Below are 25,625 nucleotides of genomic sequence, written 5' to 3' on the forward strand. Positions count from 1 at the left end.
TAAATTTACCATTAAATAGAACTGAGTTGTCATAGAATGTTAAGGCTGGCAGGGAAAATGGTCCAGCATGTTTGTCATATACAAATTATTTCTCTATACTCTTTATAGAAGGTCATTTAGCTGCTGCAGAAACACTTTCAAGTGTGAGATGACTCATTCTAATATAAAGAGTTCTAATGTTAGAAAAGTCTTCATGGTACTGAATAGAATCTGCCTCCCAACTCATAGTTCCAATCTTTGAAATAAAGCAGAATGATATGCTACCAATTCTAGAACTTTATGTACTGTATTTTTTTTTTGAGTTGGAGTCTCACTCTGTCACCCAGACTGGAGTGCAGTGGCCGCTCCCGGCCACTGCAGCCTCAACCTGCTGGGCTCTGGCGATCCTTTTGCCTCAGCCTTCTGAGTAGCTGGAACTACAGGCATGTGCTACCACACCCGGCTGATTTTTTGATTTATTGTAGAGATGAGATCTCACTGCCCAGGCGGGTCTCGAACCCGCGGGCTCAGGCAATCCACTCAGCTCAGCCTCCCAAAGGCACGGGATTACAGGCTGACCCACCGAGCCCGGCTTCATGTATTGTATTTAAGTACAGCGAGCCTAGTGATCTTTGCTCTAAGTAATACTTCTGAAGACATGGACTCCAGATTTCTTATGCTTCTTATGCTTTTGGATACCTTCTATGTGTCAAGGTTCTTCTTGACAGAGTGCCATGTCTATGTATGTGCACAGTACCCGAGGTGAGCTCAGATGGGTGCAGAACTCAGTAGAACAAAATTTTACTCCAGTAACGGTCCTAATTGGTGTTAGACTGCTTCTGCGTTCTATAGAAGCCATGTCCTATGACAATTCATACAGCACTACAGCTTAGGTAAAAACACTAATTTTCTAATGAATTTGCTCTTCATGATGTTTTCCAATCCTTACACAACAGATTTTAACCTAATGCACAAGTGTACATTTTAATATTATGTTAGTTTGTGTCCACCATTCCAATCAACTGAAACAGAGATGATTTCAGAAGCTATTTCTGTCAATCAATTCTGTAAGTGAAACACTCTCTCCAGGGAAATGATACTAACAAAAAACAATTAGAATATCAGACATGATTTATTTTTAGTGTACCCGTACTCAGTACTAATAATTTATGTTTTCTGCTTTTCTTCTTGCTGTTTATATAAAAAATTGTATTCTCCAGTGTTATAGTAAATAAATGATTAGTTCTTTCCACTTCAAAGACGTACAAGAGGGAGAATGAGGGAAGAAATGGAAACTTGAGTTGCATACATATTTATCCAGTTATTAACATAGCAGCATCATCACTAAACACTGGTCTTCTCTTGCTTGTCACTTTCCTTATGCTCTGAATATATTTAAAAACACTTTGTTTTTGTGTTCTTAACTATATTCTCAAAACTTTTATAATACACTATTATGGTTTTTTTAGGTAACCACTCTCTGTTTATTTAAATAGTTTTAATATCATAATGCCTTTAATGTTTTATGGCTATATTATATTAAATAGATTTTATTATCTCAAATTCTAATGTATCACATGATTTGCTATTTTTGGTGAGTACCTACCTTGTAACTGACTGGAAGGTCCTGACAGTCTTGAGAACATCCACTGACTTTCTTACTCAGACATTCATTTATATGGCAGTTTCTCTCATCTGAACCATCGCCACAGTCATCCTTATTGTCACAAAGACCTCCACTGGGAATGCACCTGCCATTTTTGCACATAAAAAATGAACTGTTGCATGACTGTTCTGGAAAAAGAAAATAAAACAAATGGAACATAAAAGGCATGCCATTGTTTTATGCTACAGTTGTTGAAAACATTCACAAGTATCATAACTTATCTGTCAAAAATTAGTATAAACATATAAATATATGTACATAGAAAATGTTTTATAGATTCATTGTAATATATTTTATACATAAAGTACAGAAAACCAAGGGCAAACTGTACTTTCAGGTTGGACACATTGCAAATCTAGTTTTAACATAAAAATTATCAAAATAAACATCTAGTAAAACTAGTGGCCTATTTTTGCCTCTTCTATGATGTGAAGAGTGAATTCAAAAGTATAACAATACTTTGACATTTTTCTCAAACCATAGGTCTCTGAGAAACTATGTCATTAAAAATTAATAATTAGAATAGGTAGATACTCCAAAATTATTTTCTTCCTGGAAATATAATATTGACATTTTGAATTCAGGGCATCAAAAGGATATTGATGATGAATAAGAGTTGTTCTAAATATATGAAAGGAATTTAGTTCTTGTAGCAATTCATATCTGAATGACTTGAACAATACTCATTATTATACATGCTAAGAGAAAGTCAATTATCATGTGAACTATATGAGGAAAAGGTAATTGAGTGTATTCTAAAATACATGACTATGTATTCAGCTTTTGGGATAGTGAAGCGACAAAAAGACCAAGTTTAGCTACACATATCTATAGACAGATAAACAAATAGATGGATAAATAGATATGTTTAAATAATATGCAAGTTATTTATTTTGCCTGAATATGAATAATACAGTCTATTTCTTGGTAAATTTTAACTTAATTTACATTTGAATTTCAAATAGGCTCATACAGTGAAATTATGCTCATATAAAATAATATATTAATATGAAATGAGTTTTTGCCAGTGGAGAAAACAGGATGATAGATCCAGTAGGATAACTGCTTCAAATCTTTACACTTTTGGCACAGACTTAAATTTCTAAGACTATCCCCCAATAAAGTTAATTACTAGCATCCTGCATGGTATCACTAGAACCATCACATACTTAATAATTCCCATTTCCTTTCACTGAATACTATACCACACAGAAAATCAGTTATGGTCCTGCCATGAAAAAATAAATAAACACAGTGTAACAAATATTTCTGTACCTGCACTTTTACACTTTGGGTTTAAAGGTGCTTCATCAGAATGGTCAGGGCAGTCAAAGTCTCCATCACACTGCCATTGAGTATTTAGAAGACATCGCCCATCAGCACAACTAAATTCTTCTGCACCACACTGTCGGTATCCTAGATACAGAGCAATAAACATTCTGACAATTTCATATAATAAACACTCACTAAAATGTCATTCCTTCTATGTACACTCTACCTAATTAATGTGGGCTACACATGCCTACTATGAGAAATATTTCTGATTTCTTTTTGTGACATTGGTCATAATTGCAAGAGATATTTCTGGTTTGGAAGGACGATTAAAGTCCAGAAAATAGATGAAAACAAGGCATTTTTATTGTTTACAGGTGGGGAAACAAGAAAGCAACACTTGACTATACTACCACTCTTCGCCTTTTATCTTTATACTAGTGAACTTTCTTAGAATGGAAAATGGAAATGAAGGCCATAAAAATTAGTTTGGTTAGGTATAATATCAGAACATATGGATAGACTAATTCTGAGCTATAATGATAACTCTCAGAAGCTGTAATGTCATGTTTGTGTTTGAAAGCAGCATTCAAAGTATAAAGAGATTGTTGGAAAAAGTTAAAGTCAATTTTTAGAGCAATAAGCACAAAAACCTATTATAATTATCCTAAACATTGATTCTAAAGTCATTAAAAACTTTATTCAAATTATATCATAAGACTTTTATTTGCTAATGCTCACATCTATGCCCATCTGTAAGTAAAACTCATTTGATTTTCAATATTGTTTTAAAATGAATTTTTTCCTAAGTTTGTCAACAATAAAAGTAGTAATTCCTACTAGAACTACCTGATAAATCTGGGCAAATGTTCTATTTGGGGAGGGAAGAGGTAGGAGTTTTGTGATTTAAAAAGTAAACAAAACTTTAACATAAAAAATCAATAATGAGCATTTGATTGAAATTCTTATATTGGAATGGTAAAACAAGAAAGTTCTAAAACATCCCCATTTTTTCCAAATTCTCTCCCTCTCTTCCTTAACTAGCTCCTTCTCCTCTGTCAACAAATATATTGAAGTCTCACCCAGAACAATATCGATAAAAATCCAACTACATACCTCTTAACACCACATTTCTCTTCTTCCCTGTACTGCCCTTACTTTGCTTCCCCTTCAGTTCATCTTTTTCAATCAACATCTTCTGCAGCACCTACCTTCTGAAATTCCTTAGAGATAACAAATACCATGTGCCAAGTATCAAAGGTATCTCAGATTCCTACAAACTTAGCTTTTCTGCAGCATATGATCATTTTCACCACTCTACCTTAGTAATAGTTGTCTGGCTTAAAATTCATAATCTATTCTCCTGGCCTTCTTTCCAACTCTGCTTTTGCTATTCTCTTCTTTTTCTCTTTCTGTATGAAACCTTCTCTTGTTCCATGCAAAAAAGTTGCTGGTAAAACCCTGACTTCAGTCTGAAGTTTATTTTCCTTCTTTCCTTTCTAGATTGTCTGGGTGTTCGCATTCCCATCATAGCTTTAACGACACCTCTTTACTGGTGACCACTAAATTAATATTACTTGTCCTCATTGTACGCTTGATCCTTAGAACTCAGTTTTCAAACACTCACTATATAGCTTTCTGTGATTGTCTGATGAACACTTCAGATTCAAAAAGTCCACAATAAGTTCTTTATTGCAACTCATGTCATCAACAAAACTGGGCTTTAACCTCCTGTATCCCAAGGCTTATTAATAGCAATACCATCCACCAAATCATCCAAGGCTGAAATTCCCTTTTATCCTCCAATTCAACTATAAATGAAGTCTGACATGTTCTGTACCTTCAATTCCACCATTCCCAACCTAGTTCAGAACCACATCTTTAATCATCAGAACTATCACAATAACCTCCTAACTAGTTTGTTTTCTCCTTATGGGTCCCTTGTTCCTTGGCAACATTTCTCCCACTGTGCTGAAAAAGATGGTTCTAAAACATAAATCTGACTATTCCATTCCATTCCCTCGTTTCAAAATGTGTGCTGGCTTCTAAAAGGCATATCAATTAAATGCAAATTTTCTAATGTTGTACTTCAAGTACAATGTTTTCAAATCTAGCTTCAACTTAATTTTGTAACTTCAACTTATCTTACAGAAGACTAATTGCTATTGCTCATTCATGTCAACTTACAGGTTTTTGTAAATACAGAGAGAATTCACAATGTGCCTGGAAGTGTTGTCAACACTTTACAAATATAAATTGATTTAATTATTTTAAAGGCCACAAGAAATAAGTCCTGTTATTACATAGCGCTTACAGATGAGGTAACTGGGGTTCAGGAGGTGAAGTAACTTCTTCAAGGTCACATAATGAGTAAATAGTAGAGCCACAATTTCAACCCAGCTTGTCTGGTTCCAGGGTCCATGCTAATTAGTCACCATGTCACACTCTCTAGCCTCTAAATACTTCCTCTGATTAATATTCCCTGCTTCTATTACTTCCCTAAAGAATTATTTTCTCTGTTCTTATCATATGTTGTGATTCCTATTTCTATATGACAAAATATGTTATGATATTATATTTATTGTATTTCTGATTCTCCTATGTGTGATGTCTTCAAGTAGAGCCTCTGTCTTATTCATGTCCATATCAACCAAATATAACGTCTAGCAGAGGGGAGATGTTTATTCAATAGAACATATCTCTGCTTCAAATTTATAACTTCAGTTATGATGAAGCTTTTAAAATATGACATTTAATGCATAATAATGCTGAAATGATTATCAAAAACAGATATCCACTGATTTCAATGAGATTCATATCAAAGACCAAGGCTATAGACATTACACAGGGATGACAAAGAAGAGCACTTAGTCTATTGCCTTCCATGGATATATACGGTGTTCAATGGTTTTCATTACATATATTTATTCATATATATATTTTAAAAGTTTATAAACGCACTAGGTTTACAAAAGGCTTCAACTTCAACTGGGCATTTTAAATATACTTATTTTTATCATATAAGTTATATATATGTATATATATTTAATAGATATGTAATAGCGAAATAAATTTCATGATAATAACATTAAATTTTAACACATCAGTGAGTGCATTAAAAGATAAAAAGAAGAGAAATGTTTATTATCCAGTTTTTCTGATAATTCTGAATTATATTCTTTTTTCTCAAATATTTGATTTTGCTATAAGAGTGAATAAGTCAGTCATACATGACATGGGACTCCCATAAAATGGTATTATTTTTTAGAGGGCAAGTCCCTTGTAATACAGGTTTCTCCCAGTAGGTGTTTTAGGAATCCATCGACATCTGTGCACCAGCTAGCATTATTTTCAGATTCTGCATTTGACTTCTTTGATTTTTTTTTCTTTAATTTTTTTTCTTTTCGAGATTCTTTCAGTGTGTTTGCTCATTCCATGATGGGTGGTTTACACGAACAACTTTTCCACACCGCACCAGGTATTGAGCAGTCTTTGACCAAAAAGCTGCATGACTCCGGTACCCCATCTTCCCTATTCACCCCATCTCACCCCGGATGACTATTTTTTATTTCCCCAGAAAAAAAAATCCTCAAAGGGAAATGTTTTGCTGATGTGAAAGATGTGAAACAAAAAAATGGCAGAAGAACTAAAAGGCATAAAAGTTGATAAGTTCAAAAACGATTTGGAGTAGTGGAAAAAACATCTCGACAGGTGTCTTGCATCAAACACAGAGTATTTTGAAGGTGAATGAAGTTTAAACATGTAAAAATAAATACACAATTTTTTATAAATAAATTCTGGGATTTTGGGGTCCCCCCTTGTATTATCTTCAAAGTACAAGATACTTCAAACCAAAGACATTTTATAAACATTTTAAAATATAGTTAGTGATAAGAATACACTACCAATAGGCATGTTTTCCAAATAAGTGTATAATTATGCTAGAGTTTAAACAAGGTATATGTGCTGTGAATTTGTAGTCCTGAACTAACTGGTCCTTAGTGACATTAAGAAAACTGTTTGTTTCTGTCAGCAATTTGTTTATATACTCCATGAGTCATTTTAAAAGACTCTTAGCCTCACAGAAGGACAAATTTTGCATGTTCTCACTTATATGTGGTAGCTAAAAATTAAACAAATTAAACTTATGCAGAGAGAGAGTAGTATGATGGTTACCAGAGAATGGAAAGGGTGATGGGGAAGGGGCAATTAAGTATGGATGGTTAATGGATACAAAAATACAGTTAGATAGAATGAATAATATTTAGCACTTTGTAGCACAATAGGGTGACTATAGTTTGCAATAATTTATTGTATGTTTTAAAATAACTAAAAGAGTAGAAGTAGAATGCTTGCCACAAAGAAATGATAAATGCTTGAGGTGATGGATATCCCAATAACCTTAATTTGATCATTACATGCTGTATGCTTGTATCAAAATATCACATGAACTCCATAAATATATACAACTATTATTATCTGTAATAATTACTTTTTAAAAATAGATTCAGCCTGAGAATCTCCTTCATGGATGTTTAGATATACTTACCACACTGAGGTGACTCATCAGAGCCATCTCCACAGTCGTCATCATGGTCACAAACAAATTGCTTGGGAATGCATACTTTATTATGACACATAAAAGCATTTTCATCACATGTATTATTGGGAGCTAAGAAAGGCATAATAAAAAAATAAAGTTAAATGAGCACATATTTTATCTTCTCCAATGTTAAGTTTGGGGAATATATAAAATGATATGCAATATTCATAGTTATTCAGAAAAAGAAAATTTGTTTAATATTCTATATATTAGATAAGCTAATAATTGCATAGATATTAGAATATATGGCTACAAATACATATAATTCAGTTTTAGTATTAATAAATTCAGCTATTTCAGAATAATCCTGAAATTTCAAGCCATGTAGCAATTTGTAATGGATTGAAGGATTAAATTTTAAGTGTTCACATGTTAGAAAAAAGTCTTTCAGCTAATAATGTGGCAAGGTTTTTTGTCTCCTCATGCCTATAGTAATGCTAACGAAGTGGTAAAAATGTTGCTTCCTTGTGAAAAATGGACCTATAAGGACCAAGTGCTAATGTTGGCAATGGAAGTGAAAAGAAAACCAAGAAGGCTAAGAAAGTTATGGTCTTTTAAAAGGAAAATAAGACTTGTGGGCAATTTGAAGAGCAGGTTGTTGAATTAGGTAACGGTAGGATCTTTGATGTAATGAGCTCTACCATAAGCACCACACAAAATTAGAAATATTGATCCATATCATGGAATATTTATCCTTTAGAAATGTTGATCCATGAAACTAGGTGCTCCAGCACATGGGAAGAATTGTCAATCCAAATGTACAATGAAACTTCAGCAAAAGTCATAAATTATGCAGAGAAAAATGTTAGTACTATATGAATAGAATCATAATAGGTTTGCATAGAATCACTTAAATTTTTTCAACAATCTTTTCTTATATTTAAAGGGGAAAATGCTATGGTAGGACTCATGGTTTGGGACATTGCAAATGACATAAGTCTGCTATATGCTAATACAGAATGCTGGAAAGAGAAAGGCTTTGCAAAAAGTGCCTTTGGCAGTTATATCTATATCCTTGAGAAAGCTACTTATCTTCTTGGGGCATCTGTTTTGGTGTGTGTGTGTGTGTGTGTGTGTGTGTGTGTGTGTGTTTTAATCTGTTTAACAGGGACAATAAAATCTACTGATAACGTTTCTTACAAGTACTAAATAAGGTATGTGAGGTAGATCTGCTCATTCTAAGTATTCAATAAGTGTCTAGGTACTCTCAAAACTCACACACACACACACACACACATATATATAATTTTTGGCAGATCCCTAAAACGCTTCACTGCAATATTGCAGGAACTCAATAATATAAATAACAGCAATGACCACAATAATTGCTATAAAACAAGTACTTGAAAAAAATGTAGGTGACTTCTCTTTTCCCATTTTATGTCTTAATTAATAGTTTTCTCTCCATGGAACACCCTTCTCTTTCTCTGTTCTCCAATACGCAGATAACATTATTGCTCTCTTGAAATGTTTCCATGAAACTTCAAGGATTTTACACATAATATTTATTTGTGATGGACCTAGTATATTTTATATACATAATTCTAACAGTCAAGGTACAAGTATAATCATTTCACAAGCCTATTAGCTCCTCGCCCCCAGACTCCATGAATCAAGGAATCTCTGCTGTCATTTCAGTAATTATTGACATAGAGTAGGCACAACACAAGTTTTTTTCTTTTTATGTAATTAAGTATAATTTATCTTCAACAATTTTTTTTTTTTTTCTGAGTACAGCAGCTAACTCCTGCAATCCCAATGCTTTGGGAGGCCAAGCAGGAGGACTGCTTGATGTCAAGAGTTTGAGACCAGCCTGGGAAACATAACAAGACCTCCAACGCTACAAAACATTTTTTTTTCCTATTTCACCAATGTGGTGGCACATGCCTACAGTCCCAGCTACTCAGAATATTGAGGTTGAGGTGGGAAGATCGCTTAAGTCAATTTCAAGACTGCAGTGAGCTAGGATTTCGCTACTACACTCAGCCTGAGTGAAAGAGTGAGACCCTGCCTCTTTAAAAAAAAAAAAAAAAAAGCCAGGCTCGGTGGCTCAGCCTGTAATCCCGTGCCTTTGGGAGGCTGAGGTGAGTGGATTGCCTGAGCCCGCGGGTTCGAGACCCACCTGAGCAGAGAGACCTCATCTCTACAATAAATCAAAAAATCAGCTGGGCTTGGTAGCACGCGCCTGTAGTTCCAGCTATTTGGAAGGCCGAGGTGGAAGGATTGCCGGAGCCCAGCAGGTTGAGGCTGCGGTGGCCGGGAGTGGCCACTGCACTCCAGTCTGGGCGACAGAGTGAGACTCCAACTCAAAAAAAGAAGAAACTGATAGCACTTCCAATTCAAGTATTATTGCAATTGCTTTGAAAGACCAATGGGAGTTAAATTGGTGCATTTTAGCTTAATTTACTTGATAACACCCATGTGGTCCAAAAGTGTTAATATGCCTCCCAGAGTGTTAACTTGCTACAATAGCAACAGCATACTGGGACCATCTGGTTCCCTGAATTGATGCATAATCCTTTATTATGTAGCCCTCAGTGGCCCCATTGACCTTTACAGAAACACATATCAGTTTCAAGATCACAGTGAATTATTCTACAACAATAGTATGAGTTCTGTGCAAAGAGACCTGCCCCAAAGTTTTCTTGTTCTCTTCTGCTTTAACTATCTCTCCTGTACACACACACCTGCATACATATTTGCTGACATTCTGGCTTCAAATATGATGCTTTAAAGACATGAAGACAGGCCATTGGAGACATGACTGGCAGAATTCATTTTAACGAGTAGAGTTCAGAGCACTCTTTCTGATAAATTGCTCAACCCAGCAGACCCCCTATGTGACCCTGGGATCTGCATTAAAATATTCAGTCCCTTCATTTTCCACTCATGCAAAGGAACGTTTCTAAATTTTTACTATTGAGTAATTCCCTGAAAATTTCCTGAGGTGACCTAGAGTCAGAAACCTAGTAAATTGTCTGACCTCCAAAGGTGTTCCTCTGATCCCTCTGCTTCATTCAGCTATATCCATACTATTTTTACCTGACCCAAGGGTTAATACCCTATCCATAGTACTAATAGGTGTGTGCTGACCTCCTGATCAGTAGTTACTTGGGATCAGAGAAGCTATATACAGAGTATCTGCAATAGGTAATCTAAAAGCCTTCATGAGGGGTGGTGGTGGAAGACGCAAACTAAGAAAATACCAAACCTATCACACTCACACACGCCTAGTGTAGTTATATTATCTCAAAAGTGAAATGATAAATTTGTGTTCATCAAAATGGTTTTAAAATGAGTAATCTCACTGTGCTTGTTGGAAACAGTCTGAAAAACAGTTAGAGGGATTGCAGAACTACTATGGTAACAGTATCCCATCTGATTAAGTCTAACACTACCCATGGGTCCAGGGATTGGGAGAGTAATGAGAAGTGTGATATAGTAAGCACTACAAAAATAAACAAGCAAGGTTCCAGAAAAGTGTTTATACCGCAGCCTGCTGTGGAAAGCTCATCGCTCCCATTTGGACAGTCTCTTTCACCATCACAAAGCCAATGTCGGGGCACGCAGGCATGGGAGCCCTGGCAGCTGAACATGTCGGCAGCACAGGTTATGGCACCTGAAACCCAAATAAATAATGCCATTAAGACCATTATGTCTCCATTGAAAAATGCCAACTATGTATATTTCCTATACTATCAAAGGAAGTAGAAGAATGTTGCTTATAAGGAAGAAATTGTAGCTATTTAGAACCATCAAATATTGTTTTTCCCATATAGTTGTCTACAAATTTTCATCTAATAAGGCATTATTTCCTAATTACAAGTGTTATATTCCTTAAAACTACATACTAGAAAATAAAGTCTTTATCTCTGTAATATGGAGCAAAGCACAGAAATGTCATAGAATTGTGAATAAACTGAAAGAGCAGTCAAAAGGACCAAACCTAGAAGAATAATAGAAAACATAATACTGCTATTTTTATTGCTTAATGTGTGTTAAGCACTTAACATATTAATTTATTTAACCCTGCAATAACTCCGTCCAGCACAACTATTATTAGTCTCATTTCACAGAATAGGAAACTGAGGATCACAGAAATTGAAAAGTTTGCAGAAAGTCTTCAGTTGCACAGCGTTCCAGACACTGAACTGGGAGTCCGGAAGCCTTTAGCTCCTAAGCCCTTTCTTAGCCACCGATGCCATCATTGCTACTCCCCATTTTACACTGCTGAAAAGAATAAAGGTATGCATGTTCCCTTTGCACACATGCCTTTAGATAGTATCTACCTTTTCTCTGCTCTATCAATTGCAATGTCCCCTTAGTTGAATGTTGATGTTTTTCAAATGTATACACCAAAAAATGTTTGTTGACTTTGACTATAAATTCATAGTGTCATAGGTGGTTTCTCTTTTCTCCTCTTTATATGAGCATGGGTAGGTATATGTGAAATGATCCTCCCTCGTGATGTTTTTCTAGCCCCTTGTACAGTTACATATAATGAATGATTGCTTTGTTTATTCATTTGTTTATATGAAATACTTGTTGAGTGACTCAATTACATGACCACAAAGCTACCTTTTTTAAAAATTTTACTTTCTTATGAAAGTAAAGAAAAAGCTGCCAAAAACAGATGCTAAAACCATATTTTTAAATTTATTAAAAATATTTTAATACCTGCAGGAAGAAAATATGAGTGACTAGAATGATGAGATTTTTTTTTAACCATTTAAAGCAGTGACCAATGTACTTTAGTTGGATAATTAATCGTCTAACTTTTCAGCCAGAGTCAGTAGGAGCAGGAAATGCTTTCCAAGTAATGTTTTCAATTGGTTAGTAGTGGAGTATCAAAATAAGAGTCTCTGAGGATCTTTTTCAACATGAACATACCTGTCCCTGATATATACCTTAGCCTGGAGTAAAGATGGCAAGTGAATGTTGAAAAATCCCCCAGGTAATTCAGATTTGCTCATTTGATTGAAAATTAGTGGTTTAATAGAATGGGGTTTAACATGGTATCTATTAATGGAAGAAACAGGAAAATAATTTTTTTTTATTATTGTCAACATTTTTTATTATGATACTGTGGGGGTACAGTTAAGGGTTAACTATACAAATATGCTTCATTCAGGCACCCTTGTTGGTAAGAGGTGTCTCCCCATCCCCAGACCAATATTTACTACCATTAATCCCATCTTTTCTATTTCTTTAGGAAATAGGAAAATAATTTATTAAATAAATGTTTCTTTCTTTTTAAAATTAAGTTATTTGCTATTATGTCTTTAGTAACTGCTATAATATAATTATAATTATCTTTCTATGAAAAACATTTTTATATTATTCCTCCTTATCTATCTTTTCAAGCCTGCCATAAAAGCATAAAGTGTGATTTTTACTATTATATTACTATTTACTATTATATATTTTTACTCTGACTAAATCAAAGAAATAATTCAATGTTTTTTGTAATATTTTATTTACCTTGAGATTTTTAAAAAACTGAATTATTTCTGTTAAGGAAGTTTTGATGAGTGTAAAACTCCTTGTCTGGTGCCATATTATCACTCCAGCTTGTTCTCAAGGTAGTCATAATAGGAAGAGACCTGACTGGGCAGTGAGAAATCTAATTCTGTATGACCTTGGAGAAGGCTAGTGTCTGAATTTCCCTATCTTCAAAATGATGGGTATGACTGGATAATTACTAAGATATCTCCAGCTATAAAATGGAACAAGCCAGATAAATTATAAATCATAAAGTTCCTTTTCTGTTCTCAAATATTAAGTTCAGTTAATTGACTGATGTTTGGTCTAAAGCATATATTTTTTTTAATATATGTTACCAGTTGGTAGTTGGTATATAAAATACAACCAGCAATTAAATTAAATAAACTCTTGTTTTGAAAACAAATTCACTATCATTTTAATCTTTTATTTAAAAGCATTATCAGACCGGGCTCAGTGGCTCAGCTTATAATCCCACGCCTTGGGAGGCTGAGGAGAGTGGATTGCCTGAGCCCGCGGGTTCGAGGGCAACTTGGCAAGACCTCATCTTGACAGTAAATAAAAAATTAGCCGGGCGTGGTAGCACGCGCCTGTAGTTCCAGCTCCTTGGAAGGCTGAGGCAGAAGGATCGCTGGAGCCCAGCAGGTCGAGGCTGCGGTGGCTGGGAGCGGCCACTGCACTCCAGTCTGGGGAAGAGTGTGAGATTCCAACTCAAAATAAATACATAAAATAAAATAAAATAAAAGAAGCACTAAGTAACTTATCTCGACACCTATATGGATACACTTCATTCTATGACTCAGGTTATTCTATCCCTAAATTAGGATGATGACATTTGCCAACAAGGCCTGATATAATGAGTAAGGAATATGTGACTGTAGATACACACATATACATAGAAACAGATTAACTAGATCATACATAAATTAATAAAATGCCTGGCCAATTACAATAAATTTATGGGGATTTGTTTGTTTCTTTCTTTTACTCTTTAGCAAACTCAGTTAATAACTCTATTTAAACTATTTGTTAAACATTTGAGATTATTAAAAAACAATTTATGCTGGCTTTGTAGTTGGCATATAGTTGGTAAATATTGATGTTTGATGTTAATACCTCCAATCCTATAAAGCTGAATATTAAAGTGCATTTTAAAATTATATACAATAGTCAGCTTTTTTACTTCCCATTGAAAACAATTCAGTAATAATGAACATTGTAACACACTCACATAGCATATATGACTTGAGGCAATATAAATTCATATACTAATTTTGGAATGCAGCTTGGCAGTATGTATCAAGAATCATGAACAAAATGTTCAATCATTTGAACCAGTAATCTCCAGCATTAATATTTACTCCAAGGAAGTCACTGAAAACTAGAAATAAAATGTACAAATACATACATTGTGGCAATATTCAGGAAAAATTCTAAATATTGAATAACAACTGACAACTGAATGATAGGTTATCATAAAGATAAAAACAATTCCATAAAAATGTATATATAAATTGTATTTAATTTTAACAAATTATAAAAGAGAATTTTGTATATAATCTAAAATTATAGAACATATCTAATACTTAAAAATTGATTGAGAAGGCAAAAGAAACAACTAACCACAAATGATATCACTTTCATCAAATCCATCCTCACAATCTTCCTCTCCATCACAAATCCAGTGTTTAGAAATACATTTTTGTGCAGAACAAGCAAATTGGTTCCAAGAGCAAGAAGAATCTAGAGAACAAACAATAATACTTATTTTAGGAGCAAAAGAAAAAAATGGCTGAGATGATCATACAATGAATCCAGCAATGAGAAAGCTATTCTTAGACTTTGCTAAAATCAACCATCCTATAATAAAAGAAGCCAAATACTTCTCTATGACAATTCTATACAATTTTGACAACAGCTTTCATGATGCACATATCTCTAAGTGTTTCTAAGTTGTAGAACTGTTGTTCTTTCAACATGCTTCTTAAAGGGTTTGCTTTGAGCTAAGCATGGTACTGGTCATTCCAGTCTAAGTATATCCATCTGTCATTTTTTAAAATGTGTGCTGCACAGATATAAAATAAATATTTCAGGTGTGGTTTAGTCATCTATTTTTTTTTAAATGTTTATTCTATTTTTGAACTAACAGAGAAAAAAATTTCATCCTAAAAAAAAGTGACAATATGGTAGACTTACCAGCAAATAGATTTTTGTTCAAAGGTGAAGTGATTAAGGAGTTTTTATCTTGATGGCAACAATAATTTTGTACCAATACATATCTAACAAGTTGATTTTTTTGTCCCTCCCCTGGAAACATTTTAGTTTGTTATACTTGACAGATAATACCCAAATTTATTGGCATACTGGCTGCTTTTTCTTTTTTCATTAACAGATTGTGTGTTCACAATAATAGCATACTTCGTTTGTTTCTTTAACCAATTTTGTTATTGCTGTTCTCTGCCTCTAGTCTTTTCCTTACCCCAGCATATTTACCACTAGAATATAACCAAATGTAGAATCATCACAAATCAGTGTTCAAATTATAAATTATCATACAAATAACAGTTTTGGTTTTGATCTCATAAACTATTTTTAAAATTTGCACTTTTTAAAAAAATTTTAATTAGATGACCAGTGAAAAGAGAAATTTAGAAAACTTCAGTTTGGGAAAAATAAAACTGAAGAAGATACAATCATATAATGTCCTCCTGTTTAGAAAGTATTAATTCACATAAGCTACTTTTGAAGTTCTCAGTCTTCAGAATCTGGCTCTAATATAAAGATGTATAGCAACTTAATCAAACAAAATGCATCTTCACATTTACTTTCAGAAGAGTTTGACATTTCATAGAAGATCCATTTTTAATCTTTGTTCTACTCTGTCTATTCATCACAGATGATTGTGTTAAAAGAAAATAGTGAATATATGCTTTGTTTTCCTATTAGAATTTTTTTTGACCTGCAAATCACAAAATTCATAAATTTTGTAAAGTAAATTTCAAAATGCTTTCTGGCATTGACAATGAAATGTACACACAAAGAAATTAAGGAAATACAGGATCAAGACTAAAATTTTAAATAGAAGTTTAAGTAAGCCGGGCTCGGTGGCTCAGCCTGTATTCCCGCGCCTTTGGGAAGCTGAGGTGAGTGGACTGCCTGAGCCCGCGGGTTCGAGACCCGCCTGGGCAGGCGAGACCTCATCTCTACAATAAATCAAAAAATCAGCCGGGTGTGGTAGCGCATGACTATAATTCTGGCTACTTGGAAGGCTGAGGCGGAAGGATCGCCAGAGCCCAGCAGGTCGAGGCTGTGGTGGCCGGGAGCGGCCACTGCACTCCAGTCTGGGTGACAGAGTGAGACTCCCACTCAAAAAAAAAAAAGAAAAAAAAAAGTTTAAGTATATTATTTATATATAGCATAATTGAAGAGACTTCAGAATCCTTGAATTTTGGTATCTGCAGGGTATTCCAGAACCAATGCCCTGCATAGATACTAAGGGACCATTGTAGGGGGAATATAATGAGTAGTGTGCGTTTCAAATCCTTATTTTTCAAAGCAGGAAGCAAATATATTAGACACCACCTAAGCTTAATTAATCAGAAAAAAAAGGTATATAATTAAGATTGATGGAGGTAACCATTCAACAAAAACAGGTAAAAGAAAAGGGTGGGACAAAAGATTGATATTCTTCATTGTAAGCTCTTCTGTTTAAATTTTTGCAATTTTTATTATTTAATAAAAATGAAAATTAACATTAAAATCAGTTGGTGATACTTTGAATGAAATCCAAATGCAAGAGAATATCAACATATCAACAATGACAAAGTTATTAAAACTAAAGCAAGATATAATGTCTTACCACAGTGGAATTCGTCAAGTCCATCCTCACAATCTTTCTGACCATCGCATATCCAGGTATTCAAAATGCATCTTCCACTAGGACAACCAAAATAATTTTCTTCACATTTGTGTTTGTTTTGAACTGTGATAAAACATAGAATGTAATGTCAAATAATTTAAATTAATTTTAAATGTCTGTAATATAGATAACTAAAATATGAATACTCCTTGAACTAAAAGAAATAAATAGCAAACAAACAAATAAAAAATAGGTAAGATGTTCTCCTCAATGAGGTCCAGGTCATGAAAACCAAAGACTAAGAAACTATCCAGAGCAGAGGAGGCCTGAGAGACATAATCATCAAATCAAGCCCAAAATTGGGTACTGGAACAGAAAGTGAATGCTAATAGAAAACCTGGTTAAACCACAATTGTATGGCATTTAGTTAGTTAAATGAAAGTAAAATAATATAAATGACTCTAAAGTGAGTGTGCCTAAGGCCAAAGAATCATATTTAGATGGAAAATATTCTTAATTCCATATTAATAACAAAATTAAAACATTGGTGAATCTTTGCTGTAAACTGTGGATTTAGTGATTCTACTGCTCTCTCTGTATTTTGAGCATGTGGTCACAGGATTTAAATAACTATTCCCTACTTTAAGAAAGAATACACAAGTTACACTGAAATCTCTAAAATTATTATACCTTATACAATTATAAGAAAAAGTGTCTGTATATAAAATTATTTTGTAAGCTATACATATTTTTAAATGATGGAATATTATCATTATTATAACCTCCAAGAGTCCATGGAGAATACTGGGTTTTTCTCTCAGTGACATCATCCGTCTACTCACACCTTCAGGTCCACTTTGGCTGTTTTAAGGTAACAAAAATTGACCCCGTTTTTAAAAAAAAGTTAACTTTGTAGATATAAAGATAACAGGACATTTTCTAGTGAATTCACCATAGAATTAAAGAGTTTTTAGGTCAGGCAAGGTGGCTCACATCAGTAATCCCAGCACTTTGGGAGGCTGAGGTGAGAGGAACACTTGAGCCCAGCAGTTCAAGACCAGCCTGAGCAAAGTAGTGAAACTTCATCTTCTCAAAAAAAGTTTTCAAAAAAATCAGCTGGGTATGCTGGTGTGTGCCTGTAGTCCCAGCTACCCTGAAAGCTGATGCGGAAAGAAGATTGCCTGAGCCCAGAAGGTTGAGGTTGCAGTGAACCATGATCCTGCTACTGCACTCCAGCTTGGGTAACACAGTGAGATCGCAAGTAAAAAGTTTTTAGTTTGTCTCATGTTTAAATTCTTCCTAGGATGTTGCATAAATATCACTAAAAGTATTTCGACTAAACTATTTCTGTCTTCCTGTCTGTCTGTCCATCTGTCTCATAAGCCTGAATAAATATCCTTTTCCTTCTTACCCAGTATAAAAATCACAATTCTCTATTAAGCATTAAAAATTAACTTCTAAGATAACAAAGAAAATTAGTGTTGAAAGTTAACTTCTAAGATAATTAATACCAGAAAGGGATAAATACGACAAAAAGTAAAATTAAGTATTTAATAAATATCTATTATATGTTACCTTCAAGATAATTTCAAAAATTAACTACAACCATAATGAGGTAAAGAATATGTTGTTGCAAAAAGAATATTGGAGCAAGAATCTCGGTACCAGATTCCACAAGTCTAAAACAATGTTTCTATACTTCTTTTAAAATATTTTATATAATTAAAAACGGTAATTGTTTTAAATGTGAAAGAGCTGCAGTGAGCTACAGTCAAGTTCCTCCAGAGAAAACGTTCTCTGTTTCTTCTGAGGATGTAGCTAGGTTTTTCAAACTCAGAATAAATAAAAATGACATGTTTTCAGTTATACACAGTTACCACCTTTCTTTTTTGTTTATGTATTTGCTTATTTATTTATTTGCTATTTTATTTATTTTAGTGTCATCAAATAGAAATAAACAGTCATGACTTTTGCTGGCAACACTCTGCAGAGCATATATATGTTTATATATGTAAAGATGGTTAACAGATATAAACATACCTGGTTGACCTTAAGCCAATAATAATAATAACTGTTAGTGAAAATGTTGTGCCATAAGATTGTGTAAATTGTATTAAACAGCCTAACATAAAACATCAGCTGCAAAATAACACTGAACAAAGCCAGTAGTGAGCAACATAGTTGCTCTTCTTTTAGTCTATGAAGTTATTTCTAGCTATGTAATTCTTCTGTTGAAGCTTTATAAATTACACATTTGAAAGACTTAATCCCCTATTTTGAAAGGATTCATAATGAACTGAACATAAAGAAGGAAACTAATCCAAATTTAGGACAGATTTCTGAGTATCAGTTTATAACTCATTTACAAAGATCAAGTGGCATGCTTAGAATAGGTTGATTACCTTTTAGTCTCCATAATTTAAATTTAAATTTTAATCATTGAATATTAAGAATGAAAATTAACAAACATATTATTCACAACTAGCTAGCAACTATACCTTTAAGGCAATGTCTTTTTTTTTTTCTTCCTAGAATTACCTGGGCACTTTAATTCATCTGAATAGTCTCCACAGTCATTAGACCCATCACATATCCAGGTTGGCAGAACACACAGTGAGGTAGAATTACATCTTATGAACCCTGTGGTTTTAACTCCAAGTTTATAGAAATGTGTGCAGTCTGTATTATCTAGAAGGAGGTAAACAAAAAAAATTAAAAATAGCTCATTTGCAAAGATTATGAGCCTTCTATGTAGGTCACAGAGACAAGATAAGTTAACTTCCATTGTAGAAGTAAATATGCAATTATCCTACACAACAGGGGTTAATTACATATCAGTTTTGGACAAGGTTCAGTAAAACGTTGGACAGTGTTCAATGCAATGCCAAAGGTGCCCAGGTATGCACAGACAAAAGATAGTGGAATATCTTACTGCAGTTCTTTTCATCTGAAGCATCTGCACAATCTATGTTCTGGTTGCATCGTGCTGATCTTGGAATACAAGTCCCATCTGCACAGCGGAACTCAACAGTGGCACAGGTTGAAACTAGAACAGATAAACAAATAAACGGATAGATGTAACAGAAAATGACACCTTGTGTTTGTATTTTAGTATTTCAATCAATTACATAATTTTGTTTGATTTTATTTTTTACCTCTGGGAAGTCAAAACTGATCCCTGACTCCAAACCCCAAACTTGGGTTTATGCCTCTTTTTATTTTTTTTATTTTTTTTTTTTGAGTTGGAGTCTCACTCTGTCACCCAGACTGGAGTACAGTGGCCGCTCGCGCCCACCACAGCCTCGACCTGCTGGGCTCCGGCGATCCTTCCGCCTCAGCCTTCCAAGTAGCCGGAATTACAGGCACGCACTACCACCACCAGCTGATTTTTTTATTAATTGTGGAGATGAGGTCTCGCCAAGTTGCCCAGGTGGGTCTCAAACCCGCAGGCTCAGGCAATCCACTCGCCTCAGCCTCCCAAAGCGTGGGATTACAGGCTGAGCCACCGAGCCCTGTTTATATGCCTCTTATATGTCTTCCCTTGTCATACAAATCTTCCCTCTGTGATGGTATTTATGATACGCATTGAAACCGCCTGTTTTTGTAGGTAAGTCCCACCAAATGTGAGCTCCATTAAAGTGAACTGTGCTGTGCTCACCCTGGTAATACCATCCCGCACTGGGACGGCATGAAAAATACATATATATATTGCTGAAGATCCTCTCTCCTTCCAACTTCAACACTTCAAAGTCGTGACACTAAGCAAATGCCTAATAAAATGTCTACAGGGAAATCCCAATCGGAAACCAAGAAGCGGAGTATTTCCTGCTATGACAGAGTGAACCAGAGCCAGAGACAGGGACAGGGACAGCCACAGAAAAAGATAAGCAGGGGGCATCCACGGCCTTTGTTTCTCGGGGGAACAGCTGAGACTATTAGAACATCATCTGTGCTATGTCATACTACTTAACAAGGCCATATAATTAACATTTGGTATAGTACTTATGGATATCTCATGCCAAGGTACATAGAAATGTGGCATTTCTTATAGTTATGAAAGTATAGCTTGCCAATTCCCTGCTCTGCTTAGATGAAAATCAGTTTCAATATGTTACTATCATTTACATACTTTCTATAAAATATCTTATTCTTAGTCATATATTCCTTCCTAAGTTGCTTGCCCACTCATAACCATATAATGGTTTCCAATAATATGTTGTGAACAGGTGCATGGAAGGCTATGTATGTTACATTAACTTATGTGAGATTTTTATTTCAAATTCAAATTTCCACAGGTTGATTACATTTATGTACAACCTGAAGGGCTCTTTGATTATGCCACTTTTACTAGTGTTGATATTTTAAAGAACCTATTTAATTATAAATAGAAATTATATCAATTGTAAATGACTAAAATGCTCTGTTAAAATATGCAAATTTTACTCAAGGGTGTGTATGTCATTTGTGTTTTTTAACATACTTTCTTATTATGTTTAATTGTATCTTGAAATTGCATATTTATTTGTATTTTAATGATGATTAGAATAAATGTTTTACTTACAATTTGCAATTCTAATTGCTTCACTGTCTTTTCCATTAAAAATAACATGGTAACAGAAACACATAATGCTGTTATGAGTAGAGAGAAATGCATTGTTCTAAAACAGAAAAAAAATGATTTTTTATCTATGTCTAACAAAGCAAAATCTCTTTTATATTCCTTTATATTACATTTTGTATCCTATTTTTTCAGTGGAAATAGTAAATGTAATATAAATTGTAGAATGTAATCATGTCAATCATTTACATTTTGTTTTTGACTTTACTGTCTATCAGCATTCTCTTAATAACTTTGTTTCAAAGGATCATTTATTATATCTTTATTTAGAACACAGGATGCATTTCTCTGTGAAATAATATTTTAAATAATAGTAATATTACTTGGCAAGCCTATGAAGGTTTATCTCATAATGCCTTTTAAAGTTCTATTTAACAGTATACTCGAAGTTAGGGTTTAGGACGCCAGGAAGACACTGAAGGGACATTTGCAACCCATGTCATCATCACCATCTTCCTCCAAGCTTCCACAGAGAATTTTCTGTGTAGGTGACAGAGTCAATCTGTGTGTGCAGAAATGGCAGAGAGGTGGAAGAGGCAAACGAGGACTCTATGAACATGGGGATTGCATTTTAGACAGTTAAAATTGGAAATTCAGAAATTTCACTGTATAATGTTTCCAGAAGAGTCTGGAAGCTCAGAGGTGGGAGTAGGAATAACAAATAACATCTGAGGAGAGTAGAAATGTGGGGCAAGTGGAACATAGTCTTCCATTAAACTCTTGGGGAAATAAAAAGAAAGAGAAGTCCTTTGACTAGATGAAAACAAATTTTAGCTTTGAAGTTAAGAGTGGTTAGGACATAGTAAGAAAAAAAGAAAAAGAAAAAGAAAGGCATGGGAAACAGCTGAGGGAATTCAGGAACGTGGGATCGAAAGTAGAAAATTTGTAAGATATATTTTTTCTCTCATGCTCCCAAGTAACAACAGGACTAATGAAGACTGGTGAGAAAGACTAAGTCGAACCATTAGCATATATGAAATGTACATGTGGAAACAAATTGTCCCTGTTCCTAATCCTGTCTCCAGTTTTCATAACTTAGTATAGGACTTGAGAGCCACCAGAGAGTTAAAAAGGGTGATGAGTGGCAATGAAATTGGACATATTAAGTCTTTACAGAACTTTGTAGCAGGAGGGGCAATGTGGCTGTAAGGATTAATACTCCCTGGATTAGTAGACAAGGACAGAGAGTCCTGTGAGGAGAGAGATCCATAGAAATATCAGAAACCTCATTAAATAAATGTCTCTTCTGCCTAAATTTCTTTCTCTCTCTTGTCACAACTATATTTCTTCTTTACTTTGTTTTGGTCAGTCAAGTATCGAAATTGGTTTCACCTGTAGGGTGGTTTTTGAGGAAGAAAAACACTGGAATCTCTAATTTGTCAAGTGAATACAAAAGTTTTCTGAAAATTTTTCCTCAGGCTAAAAGTCCTTACAAAGAGAGGAAAGAAAATAATGTAGTCCAAATAAAGATAAGCCAAGAGAGAAATACTAGACTTTTCCCTCCAGATAGTCCAAAAGAAAAAGTAAGTCTACAAAATGTGAGTGAAAACACACCACAGCCACACCAGGAATAGCAATGAGGTACCACAAAGGAAGATCTGACAGGAATTGGGAATCAAAAGTAGCAGCGAGAGAGAAAGCAAAACCACTCTCTCCTTCATATACTTTCTTAATTTTACTATTTCTTCCACCTTCTTTTTGACATGCCAGTTAAAATACTTAATGAAATATGAAAGTTATAAAAATATCAATTGGTCTTTATGTAGTCCTTCAGATGTTTCTTATAAAGCACCTACGTTAATTCTCTCTTCCAATTCCTATTACCCAAACTGCAGTAAAGAGAAGCTGACAAGGAAAAAAAACAAGAAAGTTAAATTTGCTGTTATACATCTCCACCATTTACTTTTTTAATCACATCATTTTTATTTATTTCCTTCACTGTTTAGGTTCTGAGGGTATGCAAACCTAGAAGGAATGATGATTTCTTCTCTAACCATGTTTATCCTTTTCCTTTCACTTGTTGTTTGTGGAATCTTTCAAAGGTTTGCTACGAACTTAGAAAAAAATAAACCCCAGTTTTCTTTCCTTTAGGAAACCTCAGAACTACTAGCTCTCCAGACTACCTAAAAGTATTTCAGTGGCCCAAGGAAGTTCATGTACTTCCCAAGGGGAGCAATTTATACTCAGCTCAACGGAGAAGGAGGTGTATCATGCAGTCTCCCAGAATCTATTCCCTCAACCTGTCACACAACCAGAGGAGGAATATAAAATGACCAACTTTATGAACAGCTCCTTATATCCCAACCCCCTCCCCCAGATAGCCTGACATCTAAACTTCTCCATCATGAAAGAAATATCTATAAAGGGGCAGTAAATTTAAAAATAATGGAGATTTGGGATTTTTCTTTTCCCTCAAAAGACAAGAAACCAAAAATAATTTATTATAACAACCATTTCCACGATGCCCTTTTGGATTTTTAAATAGTAATAATTACTACTGATATCTAAATTAAACAAACAAAAGTATAATAATGCTTTCAATAATTTACAGCTATCTTCTCCACAGCTTCTTACTACAGTCTATCAGAATTCCCTTTATATATTGGCTTCTAATCACACTACTTTTTTATATTTTACCTTATTTTGACCCAAAAGTAATAGGTGATTTGTTATGTGCATATATATGCAACAAAGCACTAGATACCCATATTGAACTAACTATAGAGACAGAGAAGTTACTGGAAGCAAAGACTTGGAAAGAGAACTCTTCCTATTCTCTCTGAGTCCTTATTCATGACTGTCTCTTCATCATCTTTATGTGATATAAGAAAGATGCTTAATGGATACACATTTGAATAATATAAGTCTTTATAAGACAGCCTGGCTTATGGGAAATGGACCCAGGAAAGCCTTCCTTCTATGACTTGAAAGGTATTCTACAAGGACACTATATTAATAAACTTAAAGTAAGAGAAAAATCAACCTAAAAGATGAGAGTAAGTGGGGTAATCTTTCATCTAAAAAGCTACTTATTTGGTAATCCTAAAGGAACTAGCTTATTTAGGTGAATGTACTAATTTCTAATAGTAATAATCTATATATTTTTGATCTATGAGTAGCATTAGTTTCAAATGTCTTGCATTATACAGGAAGAACATAAAGGCATAATTTTTGTCTATTTTTATGATTTTTCAACTGCTATAATTCTTACACTATTGTTATCACAAAACAAAGGTTATGACATAAGCTTGATTCACAAGCCCAAGGATATGGTTGAGAAAGAAGCAACACAGAGATCAGTAATTTAGAATAAAAAAGAGAAAATAACATTTTGAGTTATTTTTATTTTTATTCAGCAGCTGGTATTGGTATTATTAGGCAGAGCAAAGTCTATCTACATTTTTTAGAAGATTTACTACTTCAACCAGCCACATAAGAATTTAACAAGCGCCTACCATATGCTAGATATTATATTTCATAAATCCAAACATACTGGCTAATTCACTCACCACTATTGAACACATCCTTTCACTCTGAGAAAAACCATCGGAACTCATTCATTCCCATGGTTCCTTCTGAAGAATTTTTTAATAAATTTACTATCTATAGTTATTGGTCAGTTCCTGCATATTCTAGGTAGATATTTTTACCTTTAACCTTTATTATACTCTCCTTTTCTGCTTGCAAATAATTGATAGAGCATACCCATTTCTTGGTCTCTTCTAGTTTCTTTTCCTTCTTTCTTCTAAATGCTAACTTATTTCTCTCCATCTACTTCTGATATCTTATAACATTTTACCATTATATAAGTGATATAAAATAATAGGTGACAATTTGTAAATGTACTTGGAGCTTCCTAAGCTAACGTGTCAACCTTAGATGGTAACCTGCTCATCTGTTTGCTCAAAGTCAAACAATCTAAAACGGCAGAGTAGATGTCCTACTTCTATCGCTACTAAATAATTTGCACAAATTCTGCTCTCTTCTTCAACTCTGCATAGCCTTTTTATCACAACTGTTTTTCTTTCTCTCTCTCTCTCTCTCTCTCTCTCTCTCTCTCTCTCTCTCTCTCTCTCTCTCTCTCTCTCTCTCTCTCTCTCTCTCTCTCTCTCTCTCTCTCTCTCTC

At 34.2% G+C, this 25,625-nt stretch overlaps 1 protein-coding gene across 1 annotated transcript in view; it reads right to left on the reverse strand.

The window, feature by feature from the left end:
- The window catches only part of LRP1B (LDL receptor related protein 1B), a 1,912,798-nt gene that overhangs the window by 263,187 nt on the left and 1,623,986 nt on the right, over positions 1-25,625 (reverse strand). The window contains exons 48-55 of the mRNA XM_008055101.2: positions 19,814-19,927; positions 19,420-19,569; positions 16,882-17,004; positions 14,646-14,765; positions 11,011-11,139; positions 7,467-7,589; positions 2,921-3,061; positions 1,586-1,773 (exon numbers count right to left, since the gene is read on the reverse strand). Coding sequence (XP_008053292.1) covers positions 1,586-1,773; positions 2,921-3,061; positions 7,467-7,589; positions 11,011-11,139; positions 14,646-14,765; positions 16,882-17,004; positions 19,420-19,569; positions 19,814-19,927 — 1,088 coding nt within the window. The remainder of the gene's footprint in view (positions 1-1,585; positions 1,774-2,920; positions 3,062-7,466; positions 7,590-11,010; positions 11,140-14,645; positions 14,766-16,881; positions 17,005-19,419; positions 19,570-19,813; positions 19,928-25,625) is intronic.

This window comes from Carlito syrichta, unplaced genomic scaffold (assembly GCF_000164805.1).
Source record: "Carlito syrichta isolate Samal-C Ts95f unplaced genomic scaffold, Tarsius_syrichta-2.0.1 Scaffold301673, whole genome shotgun sequence".
Lineage (NCBI taxonomy): Eukaryota > Metazoa > Chordata > Mammalia > Primates > Tarsiidae > Carlito > Carlito syrichta.